This window comes from Pteronotus mesoamericanus, unplaced genomic scaffold (assembly GCF_021234165.1).
Source record: "Pteronotus mesoamericanus isolate MK-2021 breed Mesoamerican mustached bat unplaced genomic scaffold, CSHL_Meso_final contig_20, whole genome shotgun sequence".
Lineage (NCBI taxonomy): Eukaryota > Metazoa > Chordata > Mammalia > Chiroptera > Mormoopidae > Pteronotus > Pteronotus mesoamericanus.
The window spans coordinates 24,743,673-24,763,689 of record NW_026555085.1 but is presented as its reverse complement, the minus strand read 5'-3'; the positions used below and the strand labels follow the sequence as shown (position 1 = coordinate 24,763,689).

Here is a 20,017-nt window from a genome sequence, read left to right as displayed (position 1 = left end):
TAGGCAGTCCATACTTGCCCCCGTTACCACTTCGCTAAGATGAGAATGATAGCCTGGATGACACTATAAGGTAGTTATTGGGGGAAAATAAAAGTCTACCCAACTTGGTTTCCAATTGGATGTAGGAAGCAAGGTGGACTGAGTTCAACACTTCTAATGAAGTGATTTTTTTAAATGACTTTTTTCCGTATTAAAAAAAAAAAACATTCTTCTTGGAATTTGAGTGAAACAACTGGTTTACTTAAGGCCATTTCACACCCAATTTATGTAAATCTGTTAAGAATGAAAAGATGCACTAAGTCACCAGATCAGTTACTATAAAAGTTGGTAGAAGTAGAGTAGGGCTGGGAGTTCAGATTTGTCTACTTAAAACTTGTGATTTGCTCCTGTCTCATTATAGCTATATGCTTAATATTGCAAAGATGAGAATGTACAGAACACAAAATGATAGGTAATAACAGCTTAAAGGTGAATCACAACCTTTAATCTGAGATCAAAGCTATTTAAATGCTTGAACAGAGACAAGGCCCATAACTCCCCGTACCCAATTCCCTCAGACCTCAATCTAAAACACTAGTGAACTTTCGGTGCAGGGGACTACTTGACCTCATTAAATGTATTTTGTCCTGTCATGATACAAACTTGTAAATTGACGATATTCTGTGAATGGTTTAAAAGTCTATCAAGTAATCTTAGAATCATCCCAGATGCTCTACCTTCAGAATATATCGAAATCTGTCTCCCCAGTTTCACTGCCACTACCAATTCTCACCTGGATGATACTGGAGTATCCTCCTGTCTGGTCTTGCCTGCTTCTACTCTTGCCTCTTGTGTATGTTCTCACTGCTGTACCTTCAGTAATCCTTCTACAATAAATAAGGCAGATCACACAACTTATTCTCAGAAACCTTCAATAGCTCTTCATCTGATTAAAAGCCAACGTCCTCAGGAAGGGCCTCAGGGACTTCGCCTATTACTTTCCTCCCTCATGATAGCCTTGTTGCTTTTCCATGGGTATACCAAGCTGACTTCTAGACCTTTTCACCCTCCAGATGGCACTCTTTTCCTCGTACTATTTACATGGCTCACTCCATCAACTACTTGAGGTCTTTGCTCAAGTTCATCTTATCAGGATTCTTTCAGACCACCCCATTAAAAATAACAGGACTCCCCCACCCAACCCCCATCCTGTATTTCCCTTCCCCATATTCCTTCATTACACTTAAATCACCACTGGATGTACTTGCTTATTTAATGCTCTATCTGACCTCCTCTCCTACAATGTGTGCTCCAGAGTGGGCTTGGTTTTGCTCACTGGTGTATGTATCTCAAATGCTTAAGAACAGCTGCTGGCACATGGAAAATATTCAATAAACATTTTGTGAATGAATGAAGAATGATAAATCAAAAAGATAAGCATCTTTATCAATGTTAGAAACATTTACTTTGGTAATTGAGTAATCCATATAACTTTCTGTAATGTTGCCCACTGATTACATCTCCCCCTTGTATCTAAATAAATTTCAAATTATAAAATTTTAAAATGATTTTAATTGCTTAACAAGTAGAAATACAATCAGCATTATAACTTTGTGATATTATCCATTGATTACATCTCCCCCTCATATCTAAATAAAATTCAAAGTATAAAATAATTTTTAAATGATTTTAATTGCTTAACAAGTAGAAGTACAAACATTAAACAACTCAATTACTTTTTAAGGGTCATGATGAAAAGCTTCAGTTATCCTCTACCATATACACTCCAAAAACTTCTTTAAAATCTTCACTTGAGGCTATGTTCATTGATTTTAGAGGGAGAGAGAGGGAAATATTGTTGTGAGAAAGACACTGATTGGTTGCCTCCCATACATACCCTGACTGGGGATCAAACCTACAACCCAGATATGCCCCCCAACCAGGAATCGAACCCACATCTTTTGGTGTACTGGACAATGCTCCAACCAAGCCACCGGGCCAGGGCTAAAAGCTTCTTAATAGAGCATCAACGTACATCATACGTGTGTGGTACCTCTGCAACAGAGGTGTAGTTTCCTCTTCTCCACATCCGTTTAACCACGGTTCTTTCTGGAATGTCCTTTATGCTCCTCACTATTGCGCAAGGTGCAGATGTCTCTAGGGTCTGGCTCAGTGAATACCACCTAAGGCCTTGACCACTCTAACATACAAATGAAAAGCACAATGTGGTCATTTTGGAAAAATGACTGGTTAATTCTCAAGCTATAATGTCTAGTTTAAAAAAAATGCAAGCAGGTAGAATAGATCTGATATCTTAAGAAATAAAAACACAAAATTTCCAATGTGGATTGAAAAAACTATACTAATAAAAAAAATACAGCAATGCTATTTGACACTAAAATATGTAATTGCACAGAAAAAAATAAATCTAGCTGTGATTCATTTCTTTTAAAAAATTATAGAGAATTTGCAGTTTGGTAAGCAGTTACTACTCAGAAATGGGGGAGGGATGACATTTCTGGTCAAATACAATGAAGCATATACACAAAGATAGTATGCCCAGGCCTTCTTAGTATAATTATGCAGTATTTTTAATTATTCACAATGGGGCCTCAACATTTAAAAATGAACCATGTAATACCAAAATGTAGGAAACTGAAAAAAAATTAATGATTATCTAAAAGGAAGATACTTTCATATGAAATTAAAATTTTAAAGGGTTAAGGAAGATTATTCCTGAGTAGACCTTGAATATTATTTTTTTAAGATTGTGTTTACACAAATATATAAAAAGGACTAATGTTATTAAAAATAAGTTTAATGCTATGCAAATATTTTGACACCATTTCTTTTAAACAGTAGGTAATACAACTCACATAAAAGTCTAAGCAAGTAAAAGGAATTGAAAAGGTTTCTTTTTAATTATTTCAAAGAAATTAGAGTGTTTTATTCCAGCACTGTGCAGCTCTAATTAAAGCAGAAATACACATCTGAGTGAACCCCACAAAGAACACTGCTGGTAAAATTTTTATCTGTTTCCATTTCTCTCTTCTAATAATCATACGTGAAGACCTCAAAAGTTATTATATACATATATTAGTCCCACATGAGAAGTAGAATTTACAGAAAAACTAATCTATGACAGCTTTATTTATATTCATGTTTGCTCCTAAAAAAAATAAACTAGAATCATCTGTACAGTACAAATAAAGAAATAATGGTATCTGGGAAACATATAAACAATAGTCAAGAGCTTTTCTATTTTTTAAATTCTTTTACCCTAAATATATGAATTCCAAGTTAACTGGGGAACTGTTAATATAAAATTTTGAACATGAGAAAGCATAGAAGCAGGTTTTCAAATACATCTGTACTAGCAGACTGCTGGCCTCCTTTAGAAAACAAATTCAAGAATTCATTATCCTGAATATCTTCAAGGCTACTTGATGCTGTGTGGTAATATATTTAATTACATTTCCTCAAGGCTTCTTCTAATAGCTTCTTCTAATTCCACATCTGCATTAAAAAAACAGAGAATTTTAATATTTAGGGCAGAAAACTAATAAGCATGTGCTTTATATAAGTCCCATCTCAACTACATCTGTCTTGTCTTTTTTAATATTTTAAAAAGATTTTATGTATTTATTTTTAGAGAGAGGGGAAGGGAGGGAGAAAGAAGGAAACATCAACGCGAGAGGGAAACATCAATCAGTTGCCTCTCATATGAGCACTGACCTGGGACTGAACCTGCAACCCAGGCATGTGCCCTGACAGAGAATCAAACTGGCAACCTTTTGCTTTGTAGGGCAACGGCCGACCAACTAAGCCACAACGGTCAAGGCTACACATCTGTCTTTTCAAGAAATTAAACAAAAATCAAAATGGAGAAACTCTGGATGACAAATTGGGAGTTTCTCCATAGAATCTGAATATTTCAAAATATGAGAATCTGGATATATCCTCAAACTGAGTTATAACATATGTGAACTTACTGTGCTAAGGAACTTGCAAATTACTTCCATTTAGGGACATAGAAAGTCAACAAACTTCTAGAATCACTGATAGGTACTCATTAAATTTAACATTAAAAAATCTATGCGCTTAATTCCAAAAAAACTCGAGGTAATGCATGTAAGATAAAATAGAAGTAGGCAAAACCATGAAATGGTAAAATCTCAGGTTATTAAAATTTTAGTTTTAAGTTTTCTATCATCTGAGGCAAAGACTGAAACTCATGGCTATATATATTTTCTGAGAAGCCTATATTACATACACATATGCACTCATTTAACAAACATTTATCAAATGTCCACTATATACCAGGCACAGAAATACAACAGTGAACAAGAAACATTCCTGGATTCAGAGGTCTCCCCATTTCCTCCCTCAGAATGATGCGAAAGCCCAGAAGGGTAGAATTAAGCGTCAATTTCTTGGCCTAGACTAGCTTCTCACACCAGAGTTATCTCATCCCCTCCAGTGTACGGTCTCCAAAGTCTGCTTGGTTCATAGGACCAGTGATCCCTCAAGGATGCAGCTGGACCTTCCTGAGCTGCCTGTCATTTAGAATACGACAAGCTGGCATATACTGTGTGTTAATTTAAACCTAGATTCCAGGTCAGTGAGTTGCCCTTAGACATATTCAGAGGGGTAAAGAAGTACAAAGAAAAGCCAAGGCGCTCTTAGTAAAGAAGAATGAAAATGACGAGATTTATAAAGATATGAAAACTCATTATGAAGTTACAGTAATTAAGAGTGTGGCACTAGTGCACAGCTAGATGAACAGACCAAAGGAACAGCACAGACATCTCAGAAACAGTTTCCATGCATATATGGAAACTTGAATTATGACAAAGGTGGCACTGCAGAATGGTGGGAAAAGATGGTCTTTTTTTAATTTAATAAATGGTGGTGGGTCAGAAAGCACTATGAAAAAAATGACTATTTGGAATGTACTAAAATTACTTTTATTCATCAAAAGACACCATTAAATGAGGAAAAAGGCAAACCATAGAGTGGGAGAAAGTATATACAATACATGGAACTTGAACCCAGAAAGAACTGAAAGGTTTTAAACCCAGGAAAATCAATAAAAAGGCAATCTCAAAGAACGTTGTCAAGAAATTTGAAGGCACTGACAAAACACTGTCAAAATGGTCATTAAATATTATGCATCAGAAAAAATGTAAATTAAAACCACAAAGAAATACCAGTACATGCCCATCACCAGCTAAAATTAAAAAGACTAAATAATTTCAAAAACTAGTGAAGCTATGGATCAATGGGAACTCATATATACTAGTGTAATGAATGAAATTAGAACTACTTTAGAATAATCTTGCATTACTTACTAGAGTTGAACATAAGCAACTTCTAGGTATATATGTATTCCCAGAAATGTGGACATATGTGCACCAAGAGACACGTATGAGAGTGAGAGTGTTCTTAACAGTGTTATTTGTAATATCCAAAAGTACAAACCAAATGACTATAAATAATAAATGAATTGTGATATGTACATAGAATAGATTATACAGGTTTTGGAAATGAACAAATCAAAATATGCTATCTGCATGAATATGTAAAACAGTGCTGACTGAAAGAATCCAAACACAGAATACAGACCATGCCTATGCTATTTAATATGATGCACACAGTCAACAGACTAACCCCCAAGATAATCAAGCAATGAGAATTAGCAGGAAAGGGTTTTAGCAAAGTTATATTTTCAAAGACTTAAGGATGAATGGAGAGGAAATCTCAACAGAGATATAAAAAGTATACAAAAAACTCAACTAAATAGGAATTCTAGAACTGAGAAATTAAACATATAAAATGGAAAATTCACTGGGTGAGTTTAGCAGTGGAGGCAGCAGAAGGATCAATAAACTTGAAGGTTGAAATTATGCAAAATGAAGAGGAAAAAAGGTTTGAAGAAAACGAACAAATGTGTATATTTAAGCTGCCTAACACATGTGCAACTGGAGTTTCAAAAGAAATGGATACAGAAAGTGAAGCAAATATTAAGAAATAACAAGGACTTCAGGCCAAGATGGTTGCATAGGTAAGTATAGCTCGCCGCCTCGCACAACCTCATCAATTACCACTAAAATACAGAACAACCATCACTGGGAACCATAAGATATCGAGGTGAATGGAAGTCCAACAACATTGAAATTAAAAAAACCACATCCATCCAGACTGATAAAAGAGGCACAGATGCGGAATACGCTGATCCCACACCCACATATGGTGGATAAAAATTCGGGAGGGTTATCTCAGGAGTGAGGACTCCCAACCCCACACCTGGCCCCCGAGCCCAGGATTCCACTGCCAGGAAGATAAGTCCCCACAACTTCTGGCTGCAAAAACAAGCTGGGATTGAGTCAGTGGAAGAAACTTCTGGAGTATCAAGAAGTTTCTCTTTAACGCACACAATGACTTACTCAGACTCATTCCTTCTGAGCTCCAGTACCAGGGAAGCAGCTTGAAAGGCACCAGTGGCATACGAGGAGAATACAAGGAGAATCTGAAGTGTCTGGCCTCAGGGCGAGAGCTGCGGGACACCTTTCTGCCAGATGGAAGGGTGGGCAGAGACCATTGTGCCTTTTCTGAACCCTTGTCCCAAGAGCCCCAGAGCTCACAGGCTGGTGCCATATTTGAGACTTCATCAACATGGCTAACACTGTTTGCCCCACCCTGGAGATGCCCAGACACTTAAGTTAGGGTCCCATCTAACTTATGGACCCACCCAAGCTACTTTTCCATATGAATGGCTGGTCTTAGTTCATGCTTCACAGCTTCCTAAATCTTCTCAAACAAGCAACAGCCAGCCCCAGTAAGCCCCCAGCCCTCATACCTCTGCTAAGTGGCCCCAGGCCCAGCACTAGCAGCAAGCAGCCTAAATTCACAGCTTGGCTTCATCTGAGAATCTCCAAGCTGGGGACAAGTAGCAACCATCTCAGATTGCTTTATGGCTCAGGCAGGCTGGCCCTGAACAAAACACAGGTGGAAGTTTAGTTGGCCTGCACCATCTAAACTTGGCCTGCACCATCCAGGAATCCCCAGAAGCTGTGCACCCAGTGGACAGCTTCAGACCACATCAGAGCACCATCACCCTGCCCCTGTACAGCTGATCCTCCACGAAGGACAGAGGTCAATAGCCAGGGGTCACAGCCAGTCCTTGCAGCTGACTGGCCTGGGTAAATCCCTCCCACTGATCTGCCAACAGCAACCAAGGCTCAACTACAAGAGAACAGCGTATTCAGCCCACACAAAGAACATACCTTGAGTACCCAGCTTGGGTGACAGGGGAGGCTGTGCCACTGGACCCTACAGGACACCTACTACATTAGGCCACATTACTAAGACATGGAGTCAAAGTAGCTCTACCTAATACCTAATAGAAACAAACACTGGGAGGCTGCCAAAAAGAGGAGACAAAGAAACATGATCCAAATGAAAGAACAGATCAAAACTTCAGAAGAAGAACTAAACAAAATGGAGATAAGCAATCTATCAGATGCAAAATTCTAAACACTTCAAAACACTTATTGTAGTAAGCATATGCCAGGAACTTAGGACCTCACAGGATAAAAAAGATCCAGTCAGAAACAAAGGAGGCACTAATTGAAATAAAGAACAACTTACAGGAAAACAACAGTAGAGTAGATGAAACTGACAATGAAATCACTGATTTGGAACTTAAGTAGCAAAAACCAACCAATCAGAACAAGAACAAGAAGAAAAATGGATGCAAAAAAAAATGAGGATTGTGTAATCAGCCCATGAAACAACTTTCACAGAGCTCCAACATTCACCTCAAAGGGACGCCAGAAGGAAAAGAGAAAGAGGAAGAAATTGGAAATCTATTTTAAAAAATAATGAAAGAAAACTCCTCTAATTTGGTGAAGGAAATAGACATTTAAGTCGAGGAAGCACAGAGTCCCAAACAAGATGGATACAAATAGGCCCTCCAAGACACATCATAATTAAAATACTAAAGGTGAAAGATAAAGAGAGAATCTTAAAAGCAGTGAGAGAAAAGCAGCTAGGTACCCACAGGGGAATTTCCATAAGAGTATCTGCTGATTTCTCAAAAGAAACTTTGCACGCTAGAAGGGATTGGTAAGAAATATTCAAAGTCATGAAAAGCTGGGACCTACAGCCAAGAGAGCTCTACCCAGCAAAGACATCACTTAGAATTGAAGGGCAGACAAAGAAAAAACTAAAGGAGTTCATCATCACCAAATCATTATTATATGAAATGTTAAAGGGACTTATTTAAGAAAAAGATCAAAACTATGAACAATAAATTGGCAATAAAAACATATTTATCAACAACTGAATCTAAAAAACAAACTAAAGGAACAAGAGCAGAGACGGAATCATGGATAGAGAGAGCATTGGCTGTCGGATGGGAGGGGTTTGAGGGAGAATGGATGACGAGGCGAGGGGATTAAGAAGTACAAATAGGTAGTTACAGACTAGCCATGGGGATATAAAGTACAGTTTAGGAAATGGAGCAGCCAAAGAACCTACATATGAGCCATGGACATAAACAATGGTGTGGGGGTTGTCTAAGGGAGTGGGAGGTGCTGGGTGAAGGCACAAGAAGTGGAAAAATTGGGAAAACTGTAATAGCATAATAAATAAAATATAATTTTAAAAAAGAAATAATGACTGGAAATTTCTAAATCTAGGGAAAACCTATAATCTTAAAGATACAAGGAGCTAAGAAAGCTCCAAGCAGGATAAATGGAAAGATAGATACATCTAGGGATATTATCAAAAACTGTTAAAAATCCCAGGACAAAGAGGAAATACCTAAGGCAGCTAAAGGGAAAAATAACACACTACACATATGGGAACAACAATGAAATTAGGGTGACTTATCATGAAAAACAATGAAGGCCAGAAGATAATGGAATGAGATCTTTAAAGTGCTGAAGGGAAGAATATTAGTCAACCAGAATCCTAAAGCCAGAGGAAATATGCTTCAAGATTAATGGAAAAATAAAGATGTTTTCATACAAACAAAACCAGCACATACATTACTAGCAAAACTGCATTACATAAAATGAAATGAAATTCTTTAGGCTGAAGTAAAATAAAACCAGTTAAAATAGCTAATCTACTGAAGAGAATGAAGGTCACTGGAAATTATAACTATGTGGGTAAATATGAAAGACCACATATTTCTTCTCCTTCTTTAAAATTGACAGCACTAATTAAAGCAAAAACAAAAAACAAACAAAAAAACACATTTTCCTGCAAAGTTTATAATACATATAGAATACTACAATGAAAAATACGGCACAGAAAACTAGGGGCAGAAGGTAAACAGACCTATAGTATTTGAATATTTCTACATTTAAGATAAAGTGGAGTATAGTAGTACTCAGCATAATGTAAAATGCAATGAACATAATCCATTTAAAAAAAATTTTGTCCTTTTTAAAAATTGATTCTAGAGAGTGAGGAAGAGAGGGAAAAGAGAGGGAGAGAGAGAGTAATGTGAGGGAGAAACATCAATCAGTTGTTTCCTGTCTGTGTCCCAGCTGGCGACCAAGCCCACCATCCAGGCGTGTGTCTTGATCGGGAATTGAACCAGCAAAGATGCCCTACCATGAGCCACATGAGCCAAGGCTATATTGTAATCTTTAGAGCAAACAAATATTAATGCAAAGGGATCCTACAGAAATAGAGATATATAATAAAATATTATTATGAACTTACATTGCTATATTCGACAAAGTAGGTAAAATGGCCCAATTCTTTGAAAAACACAATTCTCCAAAACTAACACAAAATGAAACAAAATCTGAATATATGTAAAAGAAAATGAATTTATTATCAAACGAATTCCTAGAAAGAAGACTCCAGGCAAAGACTGTACCAGTGAATTCTATGAAACATTTAAAGAAGAAATAAAATGAGTCTTGGAGTAAATGCAAAATGGCAGCTCCAAAAATCCATCCCTCCACAGAAATACTGAAACACAAGCAGAAACCATCAGAAACAACTTTGTCCAAAGTCTGGAAAACACTCACAGGTTCACAACAATGAAGCAAATACTGAACCAAGAAAAAGAACATAAAAACAGTAGAGGAGGCTTGTGCACTTTTACGGGCCCTTGCCTGCCCCGCCACCTCCCAGCCTTGGCAGCAGTCTTTGACAGCAGCCCCTGTTCCTCGCTTGGGACCCCAGTCCTTGATTCCAGATGGTGCACAGCAGAATTTACTCACAAGTTGTTGTGTTTGTGTTCTAATCTGTCTGGGGGCTTCCTGAAAGACTGACACAAGGCATTCATCTTTGCTTTGCCTCACTCAGAACCCACTCAGGGCAGAAAAGCAGCAGGCATTGTGCAACAACATTGTAAGGTTAACAAAAACCTACAGCCTGGAGCAAAAGGTTATGGTTGAGACTGCCTAACTACCTAGGAGGAAAAGCCTTCAAGAAAATTTCTTCAAAAAATTAGGGCATTTGAAAGCATTTATGGGTATACTGTGGAATTTAGAAAGCCAGGTACATGCCCAAGACAGGATGCATGCTCAGAAAATACCTGAGAATAGACTCTGAGCTTTCACCACAGGATGACCTGTATGCTCAGTGCAAATCTGGCTAAATGTTGGAGGGCCCCAGCACAGAGCCAATCTGTAAACACTGAAGAGACTGACTGATTGATTGATTGATTGATTTATAGTTCCTGATATTCATCAAGGAAATCTCTGTAAACATACTAGCTGAACACAAGTTAGAGGAACAAGGCTTTAGTGATGAGACAGGACAAGGAATACTGTTTTTGCAAAAACGGTTGAGAAAACTAAACAGACAGCTGCAACCTTCATTAATCAAGAACAACAAACTCATGAAGATGTAGAATCTGATTTCCAAAGGTACTACATATAATCTTTGCACACCTTGTTTTCAACAACAAAAACACAAAGAAACTAAAGGAATGGGAAAGTATGGCCCATTTAAGGAGGGAAGAAAAGGAATTAAACTGTCTCTGAGGACACCTAGATATTGGATTTACTAGACAAAGACTTTAAATCAACTATCTTAAATATGTTCTACGCAGTAAGCCATGGGCAAGGGAAACCAAAAAAACAAAATATAAACTAAATTAGAGTATTAACAAAGAGAGAAATTGTGGAAGGCCACCAAATAGAAATTCTGGAGCTAAAAAGTACATCTAAAAATGAAAAATTCACTACAAGAGCTTAACAAATTTAAGCAAGAAAAGAAAAAAAGAATCAGCAAACTTGAAGATAAGACAATTTATACGGTTAGAAGAACAGAAAGAAAAATGAAGGAAAGTAAGCAGAGCCTAAGGGACCTTTGAGGTGCCATAAAACGGACAAAGATACACATTATCACAGTCCCAGATGGAGAAGAAAGGGGCAGAAAGAATATTTGAAAAAATAATGGCCAGAAACATCCCAAATTTGATGAAAGACATAAATCCATGCATCCAAAAAGCTCAATAAAACTCCAAGCAGGAGGAAATCAGAGATCCATATTGAGACACATTACAGTCAAACTGTCAAAAGGCAAAAACAACAGAAATAGCAAGACAGAAGCAATTTCTCACGTATGAAACATCTTCAATAAGAGTTATTTCTCATCAAAAACCATGGAGGCCAGAAGTCAGTGAGGTAACATTTAAAGTACTGGAAGAAAAGAAAAATGTCTATATCCAGCAAAACTATTCTTCAAGAATGAAGGAGAAATTACTATTTGCCCTGATAAACAAAATCTAAGAGAGTGTGTTACTAGTAGACCTGCCCTAAAAGAAACACTAACAGGAGCCCTTCAGGTTGAAACAAAAGAACATTAGGCAGTAACTCGAAGCTATATGAAGAAATAAAGAACATTTGTGGGAAGTATGGTCTGTGTTTTTCTCTTCTATGACTAAGTCTATGTTTCCTTTACTCTCCTTTGTCTCTGCTTCATTTCATTCATTCTCTTTGAAAGAGACGTAATTATGGCAATAAGAAAGAATCCAGTAAAGGAATTACAAGACCTATATACAAATCATACCCCAATCATTTTGAGGCTGTGAATCTGAAGGCAAATTATTGAAATACTTAATGTTTAGAGCAGCAGTTTTCAACTGGTGCCACAAGAATTTTTAAAATACACAATACTTGACTATTTAGTGAGGCACACTGACATCTTTTCCCTTAGACTATCAAATAAAAAAATGAAAACAGCCAACACAACAATAGCTGTTTGATGTGAATGAATCAAAATTATACCTTTTTTTTCCCTCAGGTCAGCAAAAAATAAACTTTTTGGTGTGCCACAGAATTTTAGTAATTAGCTTATGTGCGCCATCAGATATAAAAGGTTGAAATCTCTAGTTTAGAGGACTAAGTTTTTATGTAAAATGGAGAGAATATTCTAGCTTTCATAAGTTGTTAAGATTAAAAGCAGTTCATAAACATTAACTGAATTAAAAAATGAACACACTAGTCACTTATCCTTTCTGTGGTCTTTAAACTGGTCACAATATGGACTTTCACTGTTAAAGTTGCATTATAATATTAATAATTATATTGATATTGCTATTTATTGAAGGAACTCTAATTGCTGACACTTACAGAAAGATGATATTACATTGGCAAACATCCACATAATGCTGTCCTCTTTCCTTTTTAGAGATTTGAGTCAGAACACCTATATTAAGTAGGCATATCTACAGAGCAGACCTCAGATGCAGGTAACAGTGGGTCACGATGATAATAATGATCGAAAATCACAATAACTGTGGCAGCAACCAATATCGTATGCCAGGTTATTCTAGTACAATAGATATACCAGTATTTCCATTTTTAAAATGAGGACACTAACATACAGTGAAGTTAAGTGATTTGCCCAATATTACAATACATAACTTGTAAGTGGCAGCACTAAGTTTTAACCCAGGCAGCCCAAACCCAAAGTCTTTACTCCTTACCACAATACTATTTGGCCTCTATTTCCCATCTGGTATACAGAATAGGTTATATAGGATCTTTATGATTAGGCTGGGTGGTCAGAGACTGATGGTCTATAGAGAAAAACAAAGAATATGACAAATCATGGCAGGGGGCAGATGCAGGCGACAGGAAATGGGGATGATAAGGGAATCTTCCTTTCCTCAAGGCAAAAAGCCACATGCAAATTTATCCTGACTTCAACCATCCTTTGTCAGGCATTTATGGTGTGTTGGGAAGGGCAGGAGGAGAAACTTGGGAAGTTACTTAAACTTTTTTGAGTTTTGCTATCAGGTCTGGACTAGACATCACTTTGCTTTCATGGTACCGGGTCAACTACCTACCAACCAAATGGCCTGTGTCTTAATTTCCCTTCTCCAGTTACAGAGAGTTGGGTCTTGGTAGCTCTAACATTTAAGTTATACACTTATTCATTCAATAACCAATCTTTTACTGCCAAACACTGTGTTAGATGCTGTTAAAATAAAGATAAATAAAACATGACCCTACCCTTTGAGGAGCTCATAGTTCAATGGAGATGAGAGACACAGGCAGAAATTTTTTTAAAGTCACTTGGTATGGTACAGAGGGAACTTAGAGAAGGCAGGAATTAGCTCTCTCTAAAGATGCAAAATCTAGGAGAGACACCAACCATACAAAATTGCCTACAAAAATGACAATCATATATGATTTAAACTAAAAGATGATATTTAAGTTAGTTCTTGTTGGGTGAAAAGAAGGTGGGAAAGAAAGGGTATTAGAGGAAAGTGCAGAGAAGACCAGATTCCTTAACGTACACGGAACACTGTGTGCTTCTCACTTTCATTATGAATATATATATAAAAAATCAGGAAAGACAACACACACATGACAACAACCTTTTAATTTTTCTTGAAGCTAAAGCATTATGTCCATACCTCATATGATAACTACCTAAAAGTTTAAAGTACCTTCTCTTTCACCTTTTAACAGTAATCCTCTTTTCCAAACTTAGGAATCACAAAATATAAAACCTCTCCAAATCCCCAAACCATAAAATTAATTACATGGATAATAACTTAAATGTTAGAAATTCTGATGCATGTACAGTGTATACATCTCAGATTTTTGAGCTAGCTAGGAGCCCACAAAACTGAAGAGCCTCTCCAAGTGTGGTTATTTAAAAGTTATAATTTTGTCTGGCGTTTTCCATGGGATTAGTGAAGGGTGGCAAATAAAGGTTGCAAAGCCTTAACTACTTAGATGCCCAATGGTGTTTATCTTTTAGTGGCCTTGATAAACAACTTAGCTGGCAGTTTTTGTTTAAAACTCATAAAAGTTCTTTCATTTGTTTAATTTATTATCATGTGGCTGCTAAGCACTGAGCTAGACCTTGAAAGACCATGTTGGTGAAAACAACTCATCAAAAAGCTTGCTTCCAATTAGGCTGTAGATTGACTGCCATCTATGTTTAACCAGTGAATTCTGGCTAAAAGAGAGAAAGATTAGTTTTCTGCTTCACTGAATGGATGAATCAATTCCACTGCCAGACTCAAATTCCCAGACTTCTAATGCTATAAAATTCTGGTATGCTCTCAGTCAAACTAATTTCATTATATGAGAGATCAAGCAAACACACAGAAAACGAATCAGTTCAACCATTTTGTTTGTGATGGTTTAGACATTTCCCTCCTTACTTTCTGTTCCTCATATTCTCACTCCTACTGTTGTCATCAAAGATGACAATGTTAAAGTTTCAACTTCTTCAGTGAAGCTTCAAGTGTTTTCTAAAATCTGTTGTTTCATTTTTTTCTCATGGTTTTTTAAAAGCAGCATTTTATGGAAAAACCAAAGTACAAATATGGGAATATGACAACCAAATAATGGTACAGTCAGTAAATTATTTGTTTTAAAGTAACACAAAAAGTTCTCTTTAAGCTATGAAAGGAAATAGATTTTCCTGTGAAAAAAGGGAAAAAATTTTAAATTGTACAAACAGCCCATTTATATTTGGATTTAAGTGCTTGCTTTCATATTTCTTCTGTATAACTTTTGATATTCTTAATTTAATACTCCTCAAAATAAGTACAAACTAAAAAATCAAAATCTTCTCCTAGCCCAGGAGTTAGCAAACTTTTTGTGCAGTTAGAAAATCATTATTTTAGGTTTGGCGGGGATAATTATACTGTTTGTGCCACAACAACCCAAACTTGCTCTTGTAAAAGTATCAACACGGTCAATACTTAAACAAGAGTGTGTTCTAACAAAGCCTATTTACAAAACCAGGTAGTGGACTTCATTTGGTCCAAGGGCCATAATTGGCTGATTTTTGTTCTAGCTCCTAATTTAGTATTATCCTTAAATCACCTTACATGAGAAAATGCAAACTATCCTTAGAACAAGGAAACAACTATTTTTAACCTCGGGGGTAGGAGGAAGTATGGGAGATGAACAGGTGAGAGGGAAGAAAAACATGCACGATATAATCAAGTGGGGAAAGGATTAATTATTCCATTAGGTTACCTTCTGTGGATCTGAATTCTTCTACTGGAGTACTTTTTATACCGAGGTTGTCATCACTGTCACATTCTGCAAGGCAGAATAAATAAATGCAAATGTATTTATGAAGAAGTTATTGTGCCACAATTTATGTATTCTCAAATACCATCATCAATGACGTCTCCCATACCAAAGCTTAATAATTATAATTCATTAGTAGTACACCAGCACTTTCCCTTTAGGTTTGTATTTTCTGTTTTAAAAACATTATAAAATTACATTACTTAAGAATAAAATAAAAACTAATGAAATAGGCAATTCATTTTTAGTTCTATGTTCAAAAATATTGTTTGAAAAAGTTTTTTTAATATGACTCTTGCAGAAATAGAAAATCCTAGTAATTAAGAAAACTAAATTTTAAAAAGCGAGTATGTTTATTTGGATCTAGCAATTAAACTCCAAAGTTACACTTGCATAAAATCATCTTAAAATTTTGCTGCCAGATAAAATTCTCCTGTATCTTGAAAATCATATGCATTCACCTCTATAGACAACCACAGGATTAAATGAACAATGTTGGGAATGGTCTCGCCTGGTTTCAGGGACTGTAGCCTCGCTGACAGGCGTGAGGGCCCCAAGGCTGGAGCTGAGCAAGGAGGCCTTGGGAAAATAGGCCACTGAGGAGACAAAACCTGTCCCTGTGGCAGGGGCTGTGCCCTTGCCTCCCTCACATCACCCTCCTTGGCCCCGGAGGATGGCTGGTTAGTCAATGACAGATAAGACCCCTCGATGGCAGGGGCAACCTAAGACAGGCACAGTCGCATAGGGGACATCATGGGAAGGACTTGGGGGACATGGAGGAAGGGCAAAAGGCCCCCACCCCTCAGCCTTGCCATGCCAAAGTCCTCATTCTATCTGAAAGAAATCTCCTAATCTCTTGGCTGCTCTGCCCACCACCTGAGCGGGTCAGTGAAACAATACAAAAGGCAGGTAACAGTCCTAAACTGGGTCAGGCAGTTCCCAGGGACAAATAGGCCTGGAAGAGGAATGCATTAAATCCTATGAAACTTATGTTGCTAAGAATGCCCTCGAGTTAATGAGTACTGATGTTTGGGGTTGAGCATACAATGTGAACAGTTTCACAGGTTTCAGGGCTGAATGGACGTGACCCTGTCTACCAGACTCTGACCTGAGGCAAATCTCTTGTGTTCCTTCAATTGTTATCTATGATTTCTATTTGTTTTCTGTAAACATGGCCTTTGACATTGACTGAAGAGCTCTGCATCCATGCTGTATACCCCTATGAATATGGTTCTCAATAAAAGCCACTTCAAGAGAAGGGCTTGCCACCCTTTTCCTTGGCAGACCAAGAAAAGCGTCTGGGATGACCTATTTTATTTCCCCATCCATGACGACCCGGAGCATACTCTGCGGGCCTTCCTCCTCAGCTGGATCCTGAGCAGGGGCCTTCAGGACCCACGCCACCTCAGCTGGCGCTTGGACAGGGATGCTCAGGACCCGCGCCACCTCAGCTGGCGCTTGGACAGGGATGCTCAGGACCCGCGCCACCTCAGAACAATACCTCTGCATGGCATCTACGTGATGTCCTGTATGTTTTCATAATGAGAGACCTAAGCCTTTATAAAAATGACACGATGGACCAAGTGCTGCAAAAGTTACTTAAAATTTGAACCATGGTGTTTTGGTGACCTAATATTTGGCTTTTTGGCCTACTGCTTTAACTACAATTATATATAATAGTTAATATATAACTACAAGAAAGACTGATGAGGTACAGATACATACACATAGGGTGGAGCAAAAGTAGGTTTATGGTTATGAGTATACAAGAGTTTATTCTTATGTTATTATTTATTACTTACTGTATTATTTTCCATACAAACAACTGTAAGCCTCCTTTTGCCCCACCCTGTATGTAACTCAGAGTGACTGAATCAGGATTTAAATAACTAAATACAAGTCAAATGGACATATTTGCTTCTCTGGAAATATATAAAAAACATAAAATACATATTTAAAAATAAATATTTATAATTTTTATAAAAATCACTACATATGACATATTCTTTTGCAGCAAAAGTATGTTCTTACAAGTTATTTTTTGCCAGTCCAGCAAAAATACTATTGCTTTTTCCACACTCTGTTACACGCATCTGCTACTTCAAATATTTCAAGCAATGTTTTAGGAAAATAAAACAGTACAGTTACAGTTTGAAGAACAAATTAAGTCTTAAAATATTAGGTACAAAGATAAAATACTCGAGCTTTCTATTATTATAATGCAAAGTCAAGGCCAGTCAAAAGCAGCATGTCTTAACTGGCCTGAACAATTCATTACTGACAGCCATTGCAGTACACTGGGCTCCATAGAAACAGCATGCCAAGGCAAGTGTGAGCTGGACCCACACTGGGCCAGCTCTGCGTTCACTAAGGAAAAGTAAGTAAATGTGGGCAAAGGAGATCCTATTAAACTGAGAGGCAAAATATCATCACAGGCTTTCTCTCTGCAAACTTGCAGGGAGGACCACATGAAAAAGCACCCAGATGCCTGAGTCAACTCAAGTGCTCAGAGAGGTGGAAGACCGAATCTCCTAAAAAGAAAGGCAAATCTAAAGACAAGGCAAAGGCTGACAAGGTCCACTATGAAAGAGAAATGAAAACTTAGAGCTCTCCTAAAGCGGAAACAAAAAAGACACAAGGATCCCAATGTATCCAAGAGGGCTCCTTTAGCCTCCTTCTTTTGTTTTGAATATTGCCAAAACCAAAGGAGAGCGCCCCAGGCTATCCACTGGTGATGCTGCAAAGAAGCTGGGAGGGATGTGGAGTCATACTGCTGCAGGTGACAGACAGCCTGATGAAAAGGCGGTGGCTAAGCTAAAAGAGAAGTATTGAAAGGAGACTTGTCAATCCCGCTAAAGGAAAGCCTAATGCAGCGAAGAAGGAAATCATTAAAGCTGAAAAAAGCACGAAAAAGGAGGAAGAGGTGGGAGATAAGGAAGGCGAAGAGGAGTGAGATGATGACGATGATAGTAAGACGGTTCTAGCGTAGTATTTTTCTTGTCCATAAAGCATTTCACCCTCGTGTATACAACTCCCTTCTTTTAAAGAAAAAAAACTGAAATGTCAGGCTGTGTATGACTTGTCTTTGAACTGTACAGTGTCTTTTTTTATAGTTAATACACTACAGAATATGTCTTTAGGTAGCCCTATCCTGGTGGTATTTTCAGGAGCCACTAACCTTGCCTGGTGCAGTATGGGGCTGTAAATTGGCATGGAAAGTTAAAGCAGGTTCTTGTTAGTGCACAGCACACATTAGTTATATGTGGTGATGGTAGCTTTATCATCTTCAGTTGACTGATGCAGTTTATATGAAATAATTGTCTGTTAACTGAATACCAATTTGTAATTGTAAAAAAAAAAGCTGCAGCTGTTCTGTTGACATTATGAATGCTTCTAAGTAATACAATTTTTTTTTTATTTAAAAATTCATCATTGCATACAAGGCCTAAAGCAAAACTGCAGGTTGAATTCTGTGGATGAGTTTGACACTAGGTTGCAAAAATTAAAAATGGTTTCCTTTGCCTCAATCAGCTCCACCAGTACTACAGAATTCCTTCCGATTTTTAGTACTTTGCACAGAACTGTATCATATAGGTTTTGGGGAAGCTGTCCAAAGCAACAACCTATAATTTCATTAACAGGCTGAGGAAACAACAGGGTGGTAAACTTTTAGAATGACGTTCAACCATTATTTTATATAATGCCTATTCCACAGAGCTTTCTCCTGCTTCAGTCATCTGTACTGTCAGAAGATTGAGAGCATGGGTGAACTTTTACATGCAATTTTTAAGAAGGCTTTTAAAATCTGTGTAATTGGTATGATTCTACAGACACTAACTGTGCTTAATGCCTACACCCCATGTATTGCCAAAGACTCAAACAAAATAGATATGAAAATGTCCTAGGCCCATAAACCAGACAGCCAAGGAGACTGTTCAGATTCAAAAAATTATCTTGAAGCATAGTAAAATGTGTTTTCAACTTGAATTCACTAATACATAACAGCCTAGGCTCAGGTTCATCCTTGTATTACCTAAGAAAAAATATTTGAGATAAGTTAATACTTTGCATAAAATTGCAATGAGGATGTTTAATTTACTTAAGAACTAGAAACAATTGAACATACAAAACCGTCTTTAAAAAGAAAATCTTAGCTTCTGGTTAAGATGGCAACATAGGCACACATGGCTTGCCTCTTTGCACAACCACATCAAAATTACAACTACAGTATAGAACAATCATCATTCAGGAATGTCAGAAATTGAGTTGAATGGAAGTCTGACAACTATGAAATCAAATTGAATGGAAGTCTGACAACTACGGGACTGAAGAAACCACATCCATCCAGACTGGTAGGAGGGACGTGGATGCGGACCATGCTGGCTTCATCTGTGTGGATAAAAATTCAGGAGGGACATCTTGGGAATGAAGAGTCCCAGATCCACACAAGGCCCCTCAGCCCAGGGTTCCAGTGCTAGGAAGCTAAGTCCCCACAA

The 20,017-nt window shown here is 37.4% G+C and overlaps 1 protein-coding gene across 3 annotated transcripts in view; it reads right to left on the bottom strand.

Annotated features, from left to right (window-relative positions):
- Positions 1-1,516: 1,516 nt before the first annotated feature.
- The window catches only part of ZNF451 (zinc finger protein 451), a 77,480-nt gene continuing 58,979 nt past the window's right edge, over positions 1,517-20,017 (bottom strand). The window contains exons 14-16 of one of the 3 annotated variants that reach the window (XM_054569530.1): positions 15,465-15,530; positions 3,453-3,495; positions 1,517-2,179 (exon numbers count right to left, since the gene is read on the bottom strand). In XM_054569530.1, coding sequence (XP_054425505.1) covers positions 2,149-2,179; positions 3,453-3,495; positions 15,465-15,530 — 140 coding nt within the window. In that variant the 3' untranslated portion in view covers positions 1,517-2,148. Of the gene's footprint in view, positions 2,180-3,431; positions 3,496-12,943; positions 13,037-15,464; positions 15,531-20,017 lie in introns of those variants that run through there. The other 2 variants (XM_054569531.1, XR_008528769.1) reach the window with 2 other exon arrangements.